Source organism: Aspergillus tubingensis, assembly GCF_013340325.1.
Source record: "Aspergillus tubingensis WU-2223L DNA, scaffold_8, whole genome shotgun sequence".
In the NCBI taxonomy this organism is placed as follows: Eukaryota; Fungi; Ascomycota; class Eurotiomycetes; order Eurotiales; family Aspergillaceae; genus Aspergillus; species Aspergillus tubingensis.
In genome coordinates this window covers 3,952,155-3,969,507 of record NW_023336282.1, presented here as the reverse complement: position 1 = coordinate 3,969,507, position 17,353 = coordinate 3,952,155, and the positions used below count along the sequence as shown (strand labels likewise).

The following is a 17,353-nucleotide window of genomic DNA, read 5'->3' as shown; positions in this document are numbered from 1 at the left end:
TCAGGGAAGCTACCTACGCTCGTACTCAACAATGGCTGCACGGCCGGAGGCATGCGTCGTCCACGACAGCGACGGAGACCGACCCCGATGCGGAGAAGAAAGATGCTATTTACGCCTTAGTCGACAAGATCAACGAAACGGACCTGGAGATGGCTGAGCTTATGCACGAGCTGGATCTTTTGGACGATCACGAGAAAGCCCTTAACCTCGAAGGTCTCGATTTCGATTATGCGTTGAGTCAGACGATCGGTCACCGCGACGAAGAAACATTGGATGCGCGGGTGCGAGAGGCAAGACAGGAGTTTGGTGAATACCTTCCGGAGGGTCTCTTAAATGATAGAGAGACCCAGCTGTATACTCGGTTGTACGGCGAACCAATCTATCTTTCACAAGAGTCTGAGTTGGACCTAGTGGAAGAAGAGATAGATCCGGATAAACTATACCGTGAAGATGGTGAGGGCGGCTGGGAAGAAGTTGCGATAGATGAGTCTGCCACACACGACGAACCTCCGTTGGTCTATGATATGGAAGCTCCGCCGTCAGTCGAGGAAACGATCGCGATGCAACGGACGAGAGAAGTCGCCGAGCAGTTGGGCGGAGAGATCATGCTCGAGCAGTTCGAAGAGGAAGCAGCAGCAGACTCAGCTCCCAAATTCCATCCTTTGACCACTATGGGGAAGTTTTCCACCGATCCTAGCACTATATTCATACCCAAGGATAGCGTGACGGGCCCTATTTCTGTCATTCTGTCCGACTTTTCGAACAAGCACATTGCGGATACCGCCCACCGCACACTCGGCGGCCAATACCTTCCTTATTCCACCACAACCCCTCCCCTGCGCTTGCAAGCTCCTCAACAGCCGATTCCTCTAGAAGCATCCCAGCGGTACATGAGCGAAATGGAAGCCAATGTCTTTCTTGCCACTCTCTACCCTGGCATGTATGCATCTGTCCTGAGTGTTTTGGTGGAAGTCCGGAAACGCTTGGGTACGGACTGGATCCGGAACCTGATGACACAAGAAGGGGGCCCCCATGTCCTTGATGTTAGTGCCGGTGGTGCAGGTGTTTTGGCGTGGAGAGATATCCTTCGTGCGGAGTGGGAAGCCATGACGCCAGAGCACAGCTCAGAGGACCCCTATCCCGTGGGCCGGTCGACCGTTGTCACTGGCTCCGACTCTCTTCGTCTCCGTGCCAGCGCGATGCTCGAAGATACCAGCTTTCTGCCACGACTACCCGACTACGTCCATGTTCGCGAGAAGCCAACCTTGCAAGATGAACGGGCTCCGCCCAAGCGGAAACAGTACGACATCATCATCGCCCCACACTCCCTGCTCGGAATTGAGGAAGAGTTCCTCCGGAAGGAACATGTACAGAATCTATGGAACCTCCTGAATCCCAACGGAGGTGTTCTGATCCTCTTAGAGAAGGGACACCAGAAGGGCTTCGAAGCCGTTGCCGGAGCGCGTGACATGCTCTTGAAGCGATTCATTTCCAGCCCCGGATCCACCACATACGAAAACTTGACCGAATCGCCCGAAGAAGACACGTTCATCGAGAAAGAAGCCGGCATGATCGTCGCCCCTTGCACCAACCACAACAAGTGCCCCATGTACCAGATCCCCGGTCATACCAAGGGCCGTAGAGATTACTGCCACTTCCAGCAACGCTACATCCGTCCGGCCTTCCTCCAGCGCATCATCGGCGCCAAGGACCGCAATCATGAGGACCTGAAATTCAGTTACATCGCCGTCCAGCGCGGTGTCGATCGTCGTGTTGAGGACAGCATCATCCAGGGCACCGAGGCCGCAGATGCAGCGTTTAACGGATACGAAGACGCAGTCGAGATGCCTAAGCAAGAAGACGAAGCATCATCCGACGAGGCTGTCGCATCCGAGACTCAACCTACACCTCCTACAGAGGAACAGGAAACAGGGGGCGTCAACTTCCTTTCCCTGCCCCGTATTGTCTACCAACCCATGAAGCGCCGCGGTCACGTCATCTTCGACCTTTGCACGCCGGCCGGCAAGATCGAGCGCTGGACCGTCCCCCGATCATTCAGTCGGCAAGCGTACAAGGATGCGCGCAAGTCCCAGTGGGGAGACCTATGGGCTCTTGGCGCGAAGACACGTGTTGCCAGATCGCTGAGACTCGGCGAAAAGCACGGTGAGAGTAGGAAGGAACGACTTGCCCGGCGGGCTGCTGAGAAGGAGGAGATGGAGGAAGACGCAGAGGATGCTTTGGAGGAAGGTATGGAGGCTACCAGCAGTATGCCTGATCTTCAGACCCCGATTAAGAAGAAGGGCCAGAAGATACCCAGTTGGGAGAAGCAGCAGATGAAGAAGAAGCGCAGACAGGCTTTGAAGCAGGTGAAGCCTTCGGCCTAAACTATCACTGGGTCTGGGCTAGCTTGTTACTTTTTCGGGTATCTACATTGGAGTCAAAAGTGGCGTATGAAGGGTTTGGATTGCTTCTTGGCTAGGAGCATCATTTGTGGGTTGGGGAAGGTCATTGTATTATATTCCTGTACGATATATGACATGTAGTATAGACCATAGCTGTTGTAAAAGACTTCTTCACTCAATGGCACAAACTCCATTATTCATCTTGTGCATGGTCATTATGCGTAGCGGGAGGGGCAGCTCTATAGATCCCTCTGCAAGTGCCCCAGGGACTTCTATGGTTGAGCGTTCCACGTAGACACTCAATTTTCCCAGCATTGTCCTCCAACTCTGGCATCTTCCGCTCATAGTGGTGAGAGCGCGATGGCTATAGCTTCGCGCGGGTGGTCCTATTCACAGCGGATCTGCACTTTCATTATGCAGTGTCGACCTGTAGAGCATAGTCATAACTCGACACGGCCATAAGTGGATATGCGGCCGCACATCCCGAATCGGGGCTATACTCTCCCTGACGAGATGCACCCCCTCTTGACTCTGAGAAATAACATCGTAGCCACAAGCCATATCTTCCTTAGCCATATCCTCAGTCATCTGATATCCTACATTCGCAGGATTGCCCGAGGTGGCTCAAACGATCCCATCTTAGTCGAAGAGCTCTCAGCAAGCATCACTTTCATCCATCAAGCCGAGCTCTAGTGAAACGCCATACTCTTCCTCAACTGCCTCTCCCTCTGTGTACTCTGCAACTCCAACCTCTCCACCGCATATTGCAACCGTTCCTTCTTCTGCATCAGTCGTTTCAACTCCGCCGCCTTCGCAGCCTTCCCTGAGGCGCCCCCGCTCTGGAGTCGATCGCCATAAGCGCTACGCATTCTCGAAGGCTGACGGCTCTCATTCGAGTACATTCTTCCCTCTTGCAGCTCACATTTAGCTCTCAAGCCTTGTTCTCGCCGTGAGAGCTTCTCCACATGGTTCGACGCTAGTGAGAGCAGGTGGGCGATGCTGGGAGTGATTTCATCAAGGAGGGATTGTTGAGCTTCGCGCAGAGTAGGTTCGGGAAGGAGTTCGAAGTGCTGTTGGGGTTAGATTGGGTGTTTTTATATTAAGCAGGAGGGTATGGGGTACGTACTCGGGTTGTTTGCAAGACCTTGCATAGTCGGGGAAAGTCGCTAATACCGGAGTCGAGGGTGGAGATGGAGGAATCGAGGAGTTGGAGGGAGGATCCTAGGGAAGAGACAGAAGCTTGGAGGTGGTCTGCCATTGCGATTATGTTGAAAGGAAAATAAGGTATCTGCTGGGAAAAAAAAGCGTGTTGTGTATTGTCTTGATTAATCGTTATCGTGATTGTTGATTGTTTACTGCGGAGGGGCAACCAGTGATAGACGCCGCAGTAAAAGCGGCGCGGCAAATCCTTCCCGAAGCGTTAAAGCGGCCGGGGATTCGGACTCCCGGACAAACCTCGTTGTACCCGCTCTCGTCCTCGTCGCTCCTTCACCAGCTGCTCCAACTCCCGTCTTTCCTCCATACCCAGCACTTCGCTTTCAATCAAACGATCTGCCCACCATGTCTCTCCTCGGAAAGAAGTTCCCCACCCCCGTTGGTACGTTTGCCGTGGTCCTGGCGCGCCCATGTTGGGTTCGAGAGATGAGGATATGAACTGACTTGCTTTGCTCATTTAGCCAAGCCCATGGCTCCCTTCTTCGCCGCCGGTATGCATGCACACCTATTACCTTGTTGAATGGCTATGTCTATCCTGGATAGCTATGCGGATATGATGGAATAGCTCCATTGGAGCGCGTTGAGAGAGAGGGGTAATAGCGGCTTTCTAACGGTATTTCGAATTACAGGTCTGGTCATCCTCTACGGTGTCAACTCTTTCGCCAACGTCATGATGTCGAGTAAGTGAACCTGTTACGACATTCTCCAATATCAGCACGTTATCAAGCGTCCGCTTGAATCCAACTTCGAATCCCTTGTTCTCTCGATCCGAATCGTGCATGCTAACCTCGGTTGTTACACCTTAGCCGCCGAGTTCAAGAACGACCCCCGCAACCCCAACCTCAAGAACCAGAAGCATTAAATTAGCTCTGGGTGAATTTCCGAGCACGCGGATATGGCGGATGAATGCGTGGCTGGTGTGGGTGGTTTGAGAGCCCCGGTTGCTGCGGGTTCGTCGGTCAGTCAAGTTTGCGGGCATTTACTGTGTATAAGCTTATAGAAGATACCGTCATACGACATTTGCCAATTGATATGTTGTATACCTATTTCTCCGCTTGATGCTGGTGGTGTTCCGCTCGGAGGTGTGCGGAGCCGGTGGGTATCGCTGGAAGACTGGTATGTAGGCTCCTGGTGGATATGGCCACGATGGGAGCTTGGATTAGTTGCATAGCCGTAGTGTGGTGTGCTGCAGGTCTTAGTGTGCACGTAGAGTATTTGAAGTATATGTTGGTCTGCTAGCTCAGGATGGCCATTGGAAATGGTCATGACGAGTCGCTATGCTTATGGCGTGCAATTACAGACTCAGCTTTACTGCTACAATGTAAAGTATACTATATCTTCTACCGTCCATTCTGCCTCTAGGCCAGTACGTACAGAGCTTCGAAGTAGGCCTAGATTTTGATAGTGCACGTACGTTGCACGGTCAAGGCACAAGATACCAATGATACTTTCCGCAACCTCGCCAGAATTAAGCATACGATCCATTAATTGATTCATCATATATAGCACATCATAATATAAATCATTCAATTATTGCATCACGAAAGTACCCTCATACTCCGTAAATCCAACAAAATTCTCCTCCCATCCGGATGAAAAGAGACAGATGCCCCTAACCCAAACAGGCAATCCGCATCCCGAACTCCCGTGACTTTCGCCGCTCCGGCCAAAACCTCCGGCCATCAAATCCATCCCCAAATCGCATTCAAGCCAAATCAGCTTCAGGAAACCCACTTTCGCTCAGCCAATATGTCGCACTTCCGGTCCAAGATCCTCGACCTCGGCGGGTTCATCAACCCCCGTGTTGTCCGCGACCACACCAAGCGGAAGGTTTTCGAGCAATTCGAGCCGGAACGGTAATTCCAACCCATACCCTAAAGGTCAATGAAACCAGCTCAACAGCTACTAATTGCTATCTTCTGGATAATAGTCAAGCTCTCCGCTACGTGATCCACAACACTTCCCTCCCCCAGCGTGTGCGCGCCCAGGCTCAGCTCCAGCTCGCTTCCATGCACGCCTACACTCGCTCGACGCAGATCAAGAACCGCTGTGTGGCGGGTGGTGTTCCTCGCAGTGTTATTCGGGCGTTTAGACTTGGTAGAGTAAGTCTATCCCTAGTAATTACATAATTGACTGGGTAAATACTAATGTTTGGTGTGTACAGTACCAATTCCGTCAGCAGGCGCTGGCCGGTGAACTCCCCGGTGTGAAGAAGGCCAGTTGGTAAAATAGTATGGGAATTTTATGCGAAAAGAATACATATATTTGTGATAGCTTTCATTGGGTTCGGCGGGTTCCTCCTGAAAGGCGTTTGTTTTCAACTTTCCTCCGTTTCCTTGTTGGTCAGAGGACTTGTATATTAGGTTTTTTTAGATGATGAGGAGGAATAAGACATGCCTTTTCGTCGACTTGGGTTTTGTGCTCAGTTGAGATGGTTTATGATCTACAGTACTTCCAGAGGAGGAGTTGCAGTGGTGTGGCTATTTTCGGGGATTTTGTTCGGCATCATCCATGGCTGGATGTGACACCATCGGATCTTGTCGATTGGTCTGCGCAGTGAAGGGCGGATGTTACATGAAGTACTACTAAGCTATGCATTGACAAACGCCTGCACTTGGCTTCACTTGAAATTCACTGGCATTGGCTGGGGGAAGTTGCAGTTTCTTTTTGGTTCTTCTGTTTGCTCTTGCCGTTGCTTTTATTCTAGATCTGTTGTCTGTCTCCATATCTCATCTCTCTCTCTCTCTCTCTCTTGTTGAATCCACTCCCTTTTACTCACGCTCGTTCTCTCATCATCGTCGAATTACACTCGCCACGATGTTCGTCTTCAGCCGAAAGGACCTCCCTGCGGAACCTGTCTTTCCCGCGGACCTGGAGAAACTGGGGTAAGAGAGGACTTAGATAGAAACCAGTCGATTTACTAACGAAAGCCAGGTACTTCATCACGAAAGATGACCAGATCCGAAAGATCTCCGCGCCAAAAGAAGAGTTCCAATTCAAGATCAACAGGAACGCCCGCTGGAATGAGATGCAGCGAGAGGCCATGAACAGTATGCATTCTAAGCACCGCTCATCGTTGTATAACTAATTACTCTATATGATAGCATGCATTCGCAACATCGTCCTCTCTCGTCTTCGCAGCCTCGGTCTCATCACTCTACGACTTCCACTTACAGCCCGACCTACCGATGCGCATGTGCCCATCCTCATCTCCAAGAACCTGTCCACTGCCTCCCGCGTCATCGTTGTCTTCGGAGAGCCTATTCAGGACCTTGGCATCTGGGCTTACCGGACTCTCAGCAGCGATGGCATCGAGGTCGGGTCGGCTGTTCAATTTGCGCGGGCTGTTCTGGATCAGAAAGATACGGCACTTGTCCTGGCAAACACGGGGCAGTTGGTGTGGCACTGTGGCTCCGGTCAAGCGATGACACTGACGTCCTGGCATTGCGTTCCTCGAAAGTCGGCGGTAGATCCTCCGCTTGTTATGACTCGTCGGAACAAGATCCCTGGGAATGGCGACTGGCAGGAACATATTCAGTATGTGTTTGAGGAGATCTTGGCTGCTCGGGGTCGGCTGGTTAGGGCTGATGCGAAGATTGGGGTGGTTGGGTTGGATGATGGGGGGTTGGGTGTTATTCGGTATTTGGGGAGTACCTGTATGTCTACTTTTCGTGCTTCAAGGTTTATTGGTAATTGGTTTGTCTGGTATCTGGCTAATAAATGACAGGGGAGGCATGGCGTCCATATATATCAGCAATCTGTCTCACCAGTCCATTTCACCGGATTGGCGTTGACTTCGGGGACAAGGATGGTAAAGATTCAAAGGACCCCTCATCGTTTGTGAGCTTCGTCTCCTCGCGTTGCCGTGGGTATATCCTGTCTGAGCAGGATCTCGGGCTGCCTGTCCCTGCTCCCGAGCATCATGGGTGCAACTGCTATTCGTCTGGCGAGCCGCTGATTAACGAGTGTGTTATGCCCAAGGCTTGGGAGGATATGCTGAAGTGGCTCAATACGACTTTCGAGGATCCAAAATACTGCGAGGCTAATTTGATGTTCAGAGAGTTCTCCGGGAATATGGGAGGTGATGCTATGGAGAGAGTTGCTGAGCTTGAGCAAGATGTTGATATTGCTTCAGAGCAGTAGTTAGCACAGATTCTTATTGATACAATCTTACCAGCCATAGTGCATATGTCTATCTTTAATCCATTATACAGTAATATATACTACATAGAATATGATACACCACATCAACCCTAACAGTATACGCTCCTCACTCACTCTTATCCCTCTGCTTATTCTTATCCACATCCATATCCTTCTCCTTCTCCTCCCACTTCTCCCTCACTCTCCTCCTCAACCCCCCATTCACCCCTCTCCCCCAAATAACCTCTTCCTTATCTCCACCCTCACCACCCTCCCTACTCTTCCCCCCACCAACCCTCTCACTCCCCACAACCACCTTCCTCTCCTTCACCCTCCTCTCCCTCCCCCTCGCAACCTCCACCTTCCTCAAATAAATCGCATAAATCATCACCTCCGCCACACCCACCACCACCGCCGCCCCCAACGACACCAACACCTTCACCGACTCCGACACCCCCTGTCCTGTCCCCTTGCCCCTCCACACCCTCGCCACAGTAGATACCAGCATCTCCGGGGACCGGAAACTCCGCAGCGCCCAGTACACGCTGAACCCGGTGATCAGGACGGAGAGGAAGATATTGAGCACGAGGCCGGGAGTGAGGGGGTCTGTGTCATTATCATCATCATTGTTGGGGTTATGTTTGTTGTGCAGTGCTTCGAGGGTGGGTGTGGAGGAGGTGAAGATTGAGGGTTTTGTTGATGCTGGGGTTCTGGAGGTTGGAGGGAAGAAACCGGATGAGGTGAAGGAGGATGAGGATGAGGTCATGCGGTTGTAGGCGTCTGTTTCGGCGGCGGCGAGGAGGCGTGCTTTGAGGGCGAGGTATTCGGGTGACTTTGTATGTCAGGTTAGTTAGTCTTGTTTGTGTATACTGTTGGGGGATGTGTTGGGGATAGGTGCTTACCGGCTCGGGTTTCTTGGGCGGAGGAGGAACATAGACTTTTGTTCCGCGGAGGAGGGAGTTCAAGGTTCTGCTTCTATCAATAGAAGATGAAGAGTCTGTGATAGGTTTTTGTCGGAAGTATCGAGCTATCTTGATCAATTGGTCGTGGGAGATCGGGTCCTCTAGGTTCAAGGTATCGGGGACGGAGAAGTCATGTCGCGAGGTAGGAGGGAGGGCCTCGATGGCGGAGAGGATGGAGGGTGTTGTTGTTAGGAGGACCATTGCGTAGATGTATGTTTCTATAACATTCTGTTTGTGTAGTTGTGTAGGTAAGAGAAAGGAAGAATAGTTATAGATTGTAGCTTGTAGATAGTATGTTGATAATGCTGAAGATCGCCGCAGATGACACCATTCCCAAACAGGCAATCAACTCCCCCACTCCATCATTATCATTATTCCTCTCGCTCTCTCTCCTCCGCGGCCTGCAGTGCATCTCTTTACCTTCCGCCCTCCCCCTCTTTCTATCTTATATACTCCGACCTGTCTGTCACCATGGCAGACAAGAAGACTTCCTCGTGAGTATCCCATTTCCTCCCTTCGTATACCACACCACCACCTTCTTCACAACAACCCCTCCCCTCTCCACCATCCCAGCCCAAATATCCCCAAACCACAACCACCCACCCCCCAAGAGAACCACCACTAACCCTCCCCCTCCCCGGGAACCATCAAACCAGAGTAACGCCCCCCACCAACCCGCGCGGGATCCCCGCCGCGCCCTTCGTCGACAATGTAGCAGACTACGTATCCTCGCGAAGCGAAGTGGAACCGACGCTACGATCCTTCCAAGAGATGATCTCGAAGTACCAATTCATGGAAGTCAACACGCAGCGCCGGGCCCAAGGTCTACGCGACAAGATCCCCGACATCAAGAAGACATTGGAGATGGTGCGATTCCTGAAACTCAGAAGAGAAAATGAAAGTGCCTCGGCACTCGAAACCAACTTCGAATTGAACGATACATTGTACGCTCGCGCCACGGTCTCCCCCGCCGACACGGAGGAAGTGTATCTCTGGCTCGGAGCGAATGTTATGCTTGCGTACCCGATTGAGGAGGCTGAGAGCATGTTGGATGAGAAGTTGGCGGCGGCGCAGAAGAGTCTGGGCAATTGTGAGGAGGATTTGGAGTTTTTGAGGGAGCAGATTACGGTATGTTCTATTCCATTCTATTTCACTTTTGGTGTTTTTTGTTTGGGGTTCAGGGCTAATGGTTTGTGTTTGTGTAGACGCTGGAGGTTGCGACGGCAAGAGTCTATAATTGGGATGTGGTGCAGAGACGGAAAGAAAAGGCTGAAGGTAAGGGTGATGAGGAAGCGGAGAAGGCGGCTTGATATCATTTTTTATTAGAGAGATATGATATGATACTTTTAATGTACTGTTTTTGTGTTGTTTCTGGTTCTGTCTCCGACTACCCTTTTGTATGTATTTAGTGTCAAAAGCAGGCATTGAAAATAAAAGTCTACATGATGATAGTTACTGTCAACAACGGTAGATCCATCATAGATATCTGCAATGCGCCGTGCCATTATATGATCTATAACCGCCGAAAATAAACATGGAGACCCTCGCACGCTCATCCAAACACTAGCTCAAAAGCAAGTAGAAATATATTAGCTCATGCCAGCAGCTGTGCATCTCGTAAATCATCAATCGCAGCATATGTTTCTCAAACCAGACCCATGTAATCCCAGAGTGGGGAAGCCGAATCGAAAGCAATATTAAAACCATGTATCATCGAACAGAGCAAATGCCACAATTCGTAAGTCATACGACGGAAAATCTCGTCGGTTAGCAGTTCATGCTTCGCTTCGAGTCCGTCAATCCGCAATCAATTATCCACATCAGACCGCAGTCGGCCTCATGTCCAACTCGGTATCGTCCTCGACAATCGTCCACTCCTCCTCGGGTACGTCCTCGTCCGCTTCATGTTCTGCCACCGTCTTCGCCGAAGGTGTGGGCGAGAACGGCGTCGAGGACAAATTGGAGCGCGCTTGAGCCAGGGTTTTGGCGTACTCTAGATCCCGGTAGATCGCTTGGATAGCCGTATCCACCCCATCCTCCTGTTCAATCATTAGCAGGGCAACATGATTAGATTACATACGACTTACGCTTCGGATTTGCGCTCCTAATTTGTGGGCTTTGACGATCATACGCTCGTCATGGGTAGCCTCCCACAAAGCCCGAGAGAACATCGTCACGTTCAGCTTCTTCAAACAAATACCGACGCCCAAGTCTTCAACTCGCGTTCCGAAGAAGAACTGGTCGCCGAAGAATGGCTTGACAATGGTAGGAACACCGGCACGCAGACTTGCCCCAGTAGTCCCAGCGCCGCCATGGTGCGCGGCGGCATCGATCTGCGAGAAGAGCCAGTCATGGGGTGCCGATTGAATCTGGATGATTTCCGGCGGCAGAGGGACCTCTGACTTGGCACTAGCCGGGTCTCCTAGACGATCAGACCAGCCCTTGGACAGGATGCAGCGGACATCGGCCTTCTGGACAGATTCGATGACGGTGCGTGTGAGAGCGGAAGGATCGGACACAACAATTGACCCGAACCCAATATAAACAACCTTCTTGTCATCCTTGCGAGCACGTTGGATAAAGTCAACCAGTTCCGCTGGAGGGGTCCAGTCAGAACCCTCACTAAGAAACCAGTACCCGGTTATGCGAATCCAGTCTGGATAATCCAACGGTGGCGGCACCACAGTGGGCGAGTAGTTGTAAAGGAATGGGACCTTATTCGGCTGCATCTTATCCAGACCGGTGGCCTTCAAGCCCAGCTCTTTCTTCCGCCAGCGGTTCACCTGACCTGCAACCGACTTCCAGAAGACGTTGTCAAACATGACGTAGGTGATGTAGTTGTAAGCGCCGCCCATCTTGTGCTCAGGGACCGCAAATGCATGGGGATATGCCCGGGTTCTTGACCAAGGCATTGTAAAGGCGCGGAAGTACGGAATCCGAAGTGCCTCAGCGATGTGAATCCCAGCCATCGCGCTTGGGGATTCAATGAGGAGATCGGTGTCCTGGCAAGCTTTCCACGCAGAGGACAGCAAATCGTCAATCCAGCCCCGGAACTTCGCTGTTGCCTCTTTGAAGAATGAGTAGGTGAACATTCCGTTCTCTACACAAATCCGCATAAGTTCCGCCGGGTCTCCATCGACTAGCGCAAAGTCAATGCCATGCTTTCTCACCCAAGGTTCAAACTCCGCGTGAGTTGCAATCTTGGGCCTATGCCCTTCGGCAAGAAGACCTTTACACAAGGCAATGTACGGTTGCACATCGCCACGGGAGCCTATTGTAAGACACGTAATCCTCAAAGATTCGGTAGGCTTGAAGTTGATGATAGAGGCGCGAGGGTCATCAAAGATGGGATGCAATTCGTTGGATTCAGTTATCGCCGAGCGGGAACTGTGCATACCGGTGATATCCAGCCTGGCCTCTTGTAGTAAGCGATGTTCTGCTCTGGCCGATTCAGACTCATCCTTCTCCTCACACTCTGCAAGTAATCCGGACGCCATCAAAAACTTCGTAGACTCAAGACCTTTGTGCAGCGTGACAGCGCAATCGTCTCGGATCTCAGCTGTGCCAAACTCGAAAAATAACTCTTCGTGGCCGCGAATGACGACAACAAGCCCATGGCGGCCAAAGTTGAACCCTTTTTCCTTGTCCACATTTTCCACATCCTTGAGCGGAAGGATCATCTTCGTACGAGTCCCGGGCATGAGACTGCGAAAGCACAGCTTTTTCTGGCTAATATAGATCTTGCCGTACAGTGGGATCATCCGATGTAGCCACGCAAAGTACGATGCCTGCAACTTCTCACTTGGTGGAAGGGCAAAGTGTTCACGGAATCGGTCACCGTCTTTGCAACCAGCCTCGAGGTCTTCGGGATCGACAGCCTGGTCATCCGCGAGTATATTCTCGGATTCTCCGTAATGCTTGCCGCCACCGGCCCACATCCCAGAAACCTTCTCGAGATAGCCCATAGATTCACTCGCCAGCAAGTTACTCATCTGCTTCGATCGTGTCTTCAAGTACTCGGCGAATCCTGCTGCGCGCTGCAAAGGATACACCCCGGCCCGAGCAAGCTCATTCAGCGCCGAAGTGGAAGGGTGAAGTCCAGTAGGAGTCTGAGTATCACGGTCAGACTCGCTCACGGCGTACTGTATCTCAGGACCATTCCTGGTCGTATGCACCGACCGCGCTGTCTCATCCGAGTGCCGACGAGCAGTCTTCTCGGCGGCCGAAGGGCCTCGTCTCATTGTACGAATCGTAGGCGACTGAAAAACATCGCTTCGGTTCAATATTTGGCTGGCAGATTCGGTGGTATCTGTCATGGACTGCAGAATACCAGATGCCTCAGTTGCCTGCTCAAAGGAGTTTCCGAAGGACAGAGACGAGTCCTGCTGTCTCATAGGTGGAGACATGCTCAAGGCATCCTGCCCGAAACTGAACTGCCCCGTGCTTGCGCTTCGTCGTCGATTGCCAGATTTTCCAATGCCCCGAGATTGACTTGTCCCGCTGGTGATCGACCACCTATTCTGGGAGGCCCGAGTACGGCGAGAGCGAGACGTCTGCTCAGGCTGTGGTGATAGGGTCAGTTGCGACCGCTTCATAGGCGTGTCAGCAACGAGACCTCTTAGAAAGTTGAATGCATCCTGGCCGTCATTGAAAAACGTGAAATAGTACTGCAGTATAGTCAGCAGTGAGCATGGAATGCCAAAAGTTGGGCACGTACCTCATCAATGGCGTAGGTCTCCTCACTCTCAACCACGCGGATCTTGAAAGTTTCCGCAAAGTCTACCATGGGGCTCTCTTCGATATCGATGACACTCTCAATGGGGAAGGAGATCTTGACGCTGCCCTTGTCGTTGTGGGTGCGAAATATGACCTTCTGCAGAGCCTTGACCCACTCTTTGGCGCTCGAGGAGCTATCGGCTCTGAAGTAGTATGTTCGCTGGTCGGTGGTGACCTGGAAGTCTTTAACTTCTCGGCCTTTGTCTTTTGGCTCAGCTAAAGAGGCCGAAATCCCGTAACGGAGATCTACATGGCCACTGGGAAAGTAGAGTTTTGACGGGTCTGCATAGTATGAGAGAACATCCCCTTTCAATGAAAACCAATACCGATTGTACTTGGGATTCTTCCGGCCACGTTTGTAGACGTATCCGGACTTGATGGCGACGGTGGACTTCCGAGGGAGGTAGGCGTAGAAGCAGATGTGCCCTTCTGTGACATACATGTATCCCTGCAAGAGCATGCTTTGCAAAAAGGAGCATGCGTACTCAACAAGCACCTTTTCCGGCGTCTCAAAACCGAACATCTCCTTGAGCCGTAATGAAAGTGCTGATGCGGATGACTGCTTCCCACTTTCGTCACGATTCTCTTCCGTAGTAGACGGAGCGCCTTTAGTCGAGTCCTCTGTATCCAGCAGAGCCCGTGCTTCTACCATGCGACTGAGGACAGGGGCTGCCCTAGGAGTAGCACTGCGAGGTCGTTTGGGAGTAGAGGCTCGAGACATTTCATCACCCGTCGGGGGCTCGGACTGTACAGCCGGTTCCTGACCTTTGTTCTGTCTTGAGTTGATCTTGAACGGGCGCAATAACTTGTTATCGGATATTGTTCGTCGATGGCGACGACCGCGCTCCGGAGTCGGGCTCTGCGGCTTGGGAGATAATCGCGGCGATTCATTCCCGCTCCTAATTGGCAGTGCACCAGCGGTAGCAGACAAGTTCTCGGCGTCTTTGCGGACACGGTTCTCGTCCTCTCCTTCACTATCACTCGATTCGTCGAACCGCGCATGAAAGCCAGATCTCGAGCCCACCGCAGCAATCATGCCGAATATAGACTGGTGCATGTACTGCATATGACCTTCTCGAGGCCCCATACCGCCCGGGGGAGCACTGAAATCCACCTGCGAGTCATCATCTTCTCTTAAACGTTCGGGAAGAACACTGGCGAACATGCGGCTATTCGATATGGACTGCCTGCTTGCACTGAGCCTACGGTCCACCCGCCGCTTTGCGTCATCTATAAAGGGTCGCATTTTCGGTACATAGGAAGAAAGTGTAGGACAAAGCGAGCGGGAGTGAACAGGGTTCGAAGGAAGTAGTTGTTACTACAGAACCCAGGGAGACCCGGGCAGATGACAGCGCTGAAGCGTGATCCGGGCTTGACGGTTCAAGGTAAGTCAGTAGGTTCAAGTCACGTTAGGACCGTGGACGAATAGGTACTCGACTAAGGGCCGATGATCAAACATATTAGCTTAGATCCAGCTCGATCGGGCATAGGGAGAGCTTTTTCTCGGGGAAGAAGAAAAAGCAACGAGGAAGGAAATGTGATACCCACAGCGTCCACACACAGCTGGGAAGGTGATAAGCACCGTTGGAGTTAACGGTACGGTTCCGGACAATGAGGACCGTCAAAGCAAGAGAGACTGGGGCGTGCGAACCATGGCCGGAAGAGAGAGAAAGACTAAGACATGGCACGAGAGAGCAGAAAAAAATAATAAGGAGCGAGGCAGGCTTAAGCGGTCGAGCCAGCAGCCTGTGCGATGCAGAAGCAGAGCAACATGGAATGGGATGAATGGAATAGTAAGTAAGTAGAAAGATGAGCCAACGACTGATTTGGGGGGTCTGGCGTCACTTGCCCGTATCAGCTGTCCGCCTGAGTATCTGCTTGTCCAATCACAAGTATCACATGTGATTGCGGTAGCGCCCGCAGCCAGTCAAAGATCGACGCTGATAGGATGGTGTCATTAGCTAATTATTGGGGAGATGGTAATAGTCGGTAACAATACCGACTCACCGTCGCGGCGGTGCAGGCGCAAGGGGAACCCTGGGAATCCGAGAGAACCAGGATATTCTATGCTTCTTCTATTCGATCAGGAGGCACTGATGTGTCCCAGCACAATACGGTGTAGAGGGCGATCTACCCGGATACTACTACTAGTACGTAGTAGCCTGACAGACACCCTCCCGATCCACGAGGCTCCAGAACGGGGGCCTAGTGGCCACGCCGAGCAGCCTTGGTCGAAACAAAGCCCGGGGTTGATCGACACTAAATGCCTCTGGTGGGCCTTCTTCCACTTCATCCGCTGGTCTACTATCTTCTCTCTATCAACCCAAACTAGTCGAACCCACCGAGATGTTATGCCAGCATAGTCATTGTCTGGTGTTCAGGAACTCATGAACCTTCCCGATTTCACTGTTGCCAAGTACAAATTCTATATAGGACCACAGTGCTGTCCTACTGCTCGAGCGCGAAAAGCGCCTGACCTCGTTCGCAGCTCTCGGGATGGCTGGATAGGCAGCCCGTGCTAGTGAGACGGCTTCATCCGGGCTAACGTCCGCCCGCTAATCCTTCTAGCCCGTTGCACCTGCAAGTTGGGCACGGTACAGAGTACAGAGTTGCTCGAAGCAATGGACCACTCACTACTCAAGTTCTATGCATGAGATTTAACTCTAGACTTATGTACAAACGGACACACCCATGGCTGGCATGCAACGTAGAATTCAGCGGGCTCGTCAGAAATCACTCCCCACACGCCGGAAGAGTAAAAGCAAAAACACATCCCATCTAGTATTGCCAACTTTTGATGAAAAGAAAAGACGATAAGGAAGAAGAAAAAGAAGAAATATCATCAAGCACTTCAAGTAGACTTCTCGGACTTCTTGCGCTTCTTCTCCTCCCGGCTCTTGCTGGACTTCTTCTTCTTGTCCTCGCCTTCACCTCCCTCCTGAGCGGACTTTCTGGACTTCTTACGAGGCACATCACCGGCCTCGGCCTGGCTCCCATCCGCCTCAGTAGGGTGGTTCTTGCGCTTTCTCTCATCCCGCTCCTTCTCCAGCGATTTGGGGACCTTGAATGTAGGCTTCTCGTCTTCCGACTCCTCCGAACTGGATCCGAGGGTCTCGGGGGGCTCCACGCCACTTCCTACGGGGTGAAAGCGCATCTTCAAGTGTTTGGGGTGTTTCCTCGGGGGCTTGATCTGCTCCTGTACAGCTTGCGCAACGGTCTCATCGCTGACCTCGGGAATATCGAGCATCTCTTGGATGTGGTAGCTGGGGATATTGCTGGCGGCGGTGCTGTAGTAGGTCTTGGTCTTCGAGTCGTACAGGTGGAGCGTCTTTCCACCCAGGTCGGGTTGCGCAAAGCTTTCCACCGGAATTCCGTATTGCACACCCTTGTGTTTCAGGACCGGCTTGCCCTGCATGATCTTGGCCAACGAGACTTCCTCAACCTTGGAGAGAGGAAGGTAGTCTGGAGCCGTGATGTGGTAGACTTGCTTGCCGCGAAGATCGGACAGGAGAGAGGAGACATTGGACTTTGGTGCTGCTTGTTGTTTCAAGGACTTGAATCCGGAGGGGGCTTTGTAAGGTTGGGGTGCTGCTAGAGATACATTACGGGAGGTCCTATATGAGCACATCGTTAATCACTGACATAACCTTCGTTTGAGTCAATTGAGAAGACCTACTTCTGGGTAGAAGTCTTCTCGTTGGAAGAAGTGCTGGAATCGCTGTCACTATCGCTTCCGCTCTGGGTCGACTCAACCTCGGAGCTAGAAGATTCGCCAGCAGACGATGTGCTCATAGGAGTAGGCTCCCGTTCCTCCACAGCTTTCTTGTTCGATTTGGGTGCCATTGTGACTTATCG

The 17,353-nt window shown here is 51.9% G+C and overlaps 8 protein-coding genes across 8 annotated transcripts; 4 read left to right on the top strand and 4 right to left on the bottom strand.

The window, feature by feature from the left end:
• Positions 1 to 149: 149 nt before the first annotated feature.
• AtWU_07600 (tRNA methyltransferase RSM22) lies at positions 150 to 2,384 on the top strand (the record flags this gene model as incomplete). The annotated part of the gene is made up of 1 exon (XM_035502709.1): positions 150 to 2,384. The coding sequence occupies one exon, from the start codon at positions 150 to 152 to the stop codon at positions 2,382 to 2,384; it is 2,235 nt and encodes a 744-aa protein (XP_035358602.1).
• A 707-nt stretch (positions 2,385 to 3,091) lies between these two features.
• Positions 3,092 to 3,660, bottom strand: AtWU_07599 (DASH complex subunit SPC19; the record flags this gene model as incomplete). The annotated part of the gene is made up of 2 exons (XM_035502708.1): positions 3,092 to 3,472; positions 3,529 to 3,660. 2 exons carry the CDS (start codon positions 3,658 to 3,660, stop codon positions 3,092 to 3,094), a joined length of 513 nt encoding a protein of 170 aa, XP_035358601.1.
• A 1,706-nt stretch (positions 3,661 to 5,366) lies between these two features.
• Positions 5,367 to 5,844, top strand: AtWU_07598 (mitochondrial 37S ribosomal protein uS14m; the record flags this gene model as incomplete). Its single annotated transcript, XM_035502707.1, has 3 exons — positions 5,367 to 5,473; positions 5,548 to 5,719; positions 5,782 to 5,844. 3 exons carry the CDS (start codon positions 5,367 to 5,369, stop codon positions 5,842 to 5,844), a joined length of 342 nt encoding a protein of 113 aa, XP_035358600.1.
• A 590-nt stretch (positions 5,845 to 6,434) lies between these two features.
• AtWU_07597 (uncharacterized protein) lies at positions 6,435 to 7,760 on the top strand (the record flags this gene model as incomplete). The annotated part of the gene is made up of 4 exons (XM_035502706.1): positions 6,435 to 6,502; positions 6,552 to 6,667; positions 6,722 to 7,273; positions 7,345 to 7,760. The coding sequence occupies 4 exons, from the start codon at positions 6,435 to 6,437 to the stop codon at positions 7,758 to 7,760; spliced, it is 1,152 nt and encodes a 383-aa protein (XP_035358599.1).
• A 127-nt stretch (positions 7,761 to 7,887) lies between these two features.
• On the bottom strand, positions 7,888 to 8,923 carry AtWU_07596 (endoplasmic reticulum-based factor for assembly of V-ATPase-domain-containing protein; the record flags this gene model as incomplete). The annotated part of the gene is made up of 2 exons (XM_035502705.1): positions 7,888 to 8,592; positions 8,663 to 8,923. The coding sequence occupies 2 exons, from the start codon at positions 8,921 to 8,923 to the stop codon at positions 7,888 to 7,890; spliced, it is 966 nt and encodes a 321-aa protein (XP_035358598.1).
• A 270-nt stretch (positions 8,924 to 9,193) lies between these two features.
• On the top strand, positions 9,194 to 10,032 carry AtWU_07595 (tubulin-binding prefolding complex subunit PAC10; the record flags this gene model as incomplete). The annotated part of the gene is made up of 3 exons (XM_035502704.1): positions 9,194 to 9,216; positions 9,379 to 9,850; positions 9,928 to 10,032. 3 exons carry the CDS (start codon positions 9,194 to 9,196, stop codon positions 10,030 to 10,032), a joined length of 600 nt encoding a protein of 199 aa, XP_035358597.1.
• A 510-nt stretch (positions 10,033 to 10,542) lies between these two features.
• atg26 (UDP-glucose:sterol glycosyltransferase) lies at positions 10,543 to 14,744 on the bottom strand (the record flags this gene model as incomplete). The annotated part of the gene is made up of 3 exons (XM_035502703.1): positions 10,543 to 10,761; positions 10,810 to 13,389; positions 13,440 to 14,744. 3 exons carry the CDS (start codon positions 14,742 to 14,744, stop codon positions 10,543 to 10,545), a joined length of 4,104 nt encoding a protein of 1,367 aa, XP_035358596.1.
• A 1,605-nt stretch (positions 14,745 to 16,349) lies between these two features.
• On the bottom strand, positions 16,350 to 17,341 carry AtWU_07593 (DNA-directed RNA polymerase I subunit RPA34; the record flags this gene model as incomplete). Its single annotated transcript, XM_035502702.1, has 2 exons — positions 16,350 to 17,112; positions 17,175 to 17,341. 2 exons carry the CDS (start codon positions 17,339 to 17,341, stop codon positions 16,350 to 16,352), a joined length of 930 nt encoding a protein of 309 aa, XP_035358595.1.
• Between the last annotated feature and the right edge of the window lie 12 nt (positions 17,342 to 17,353).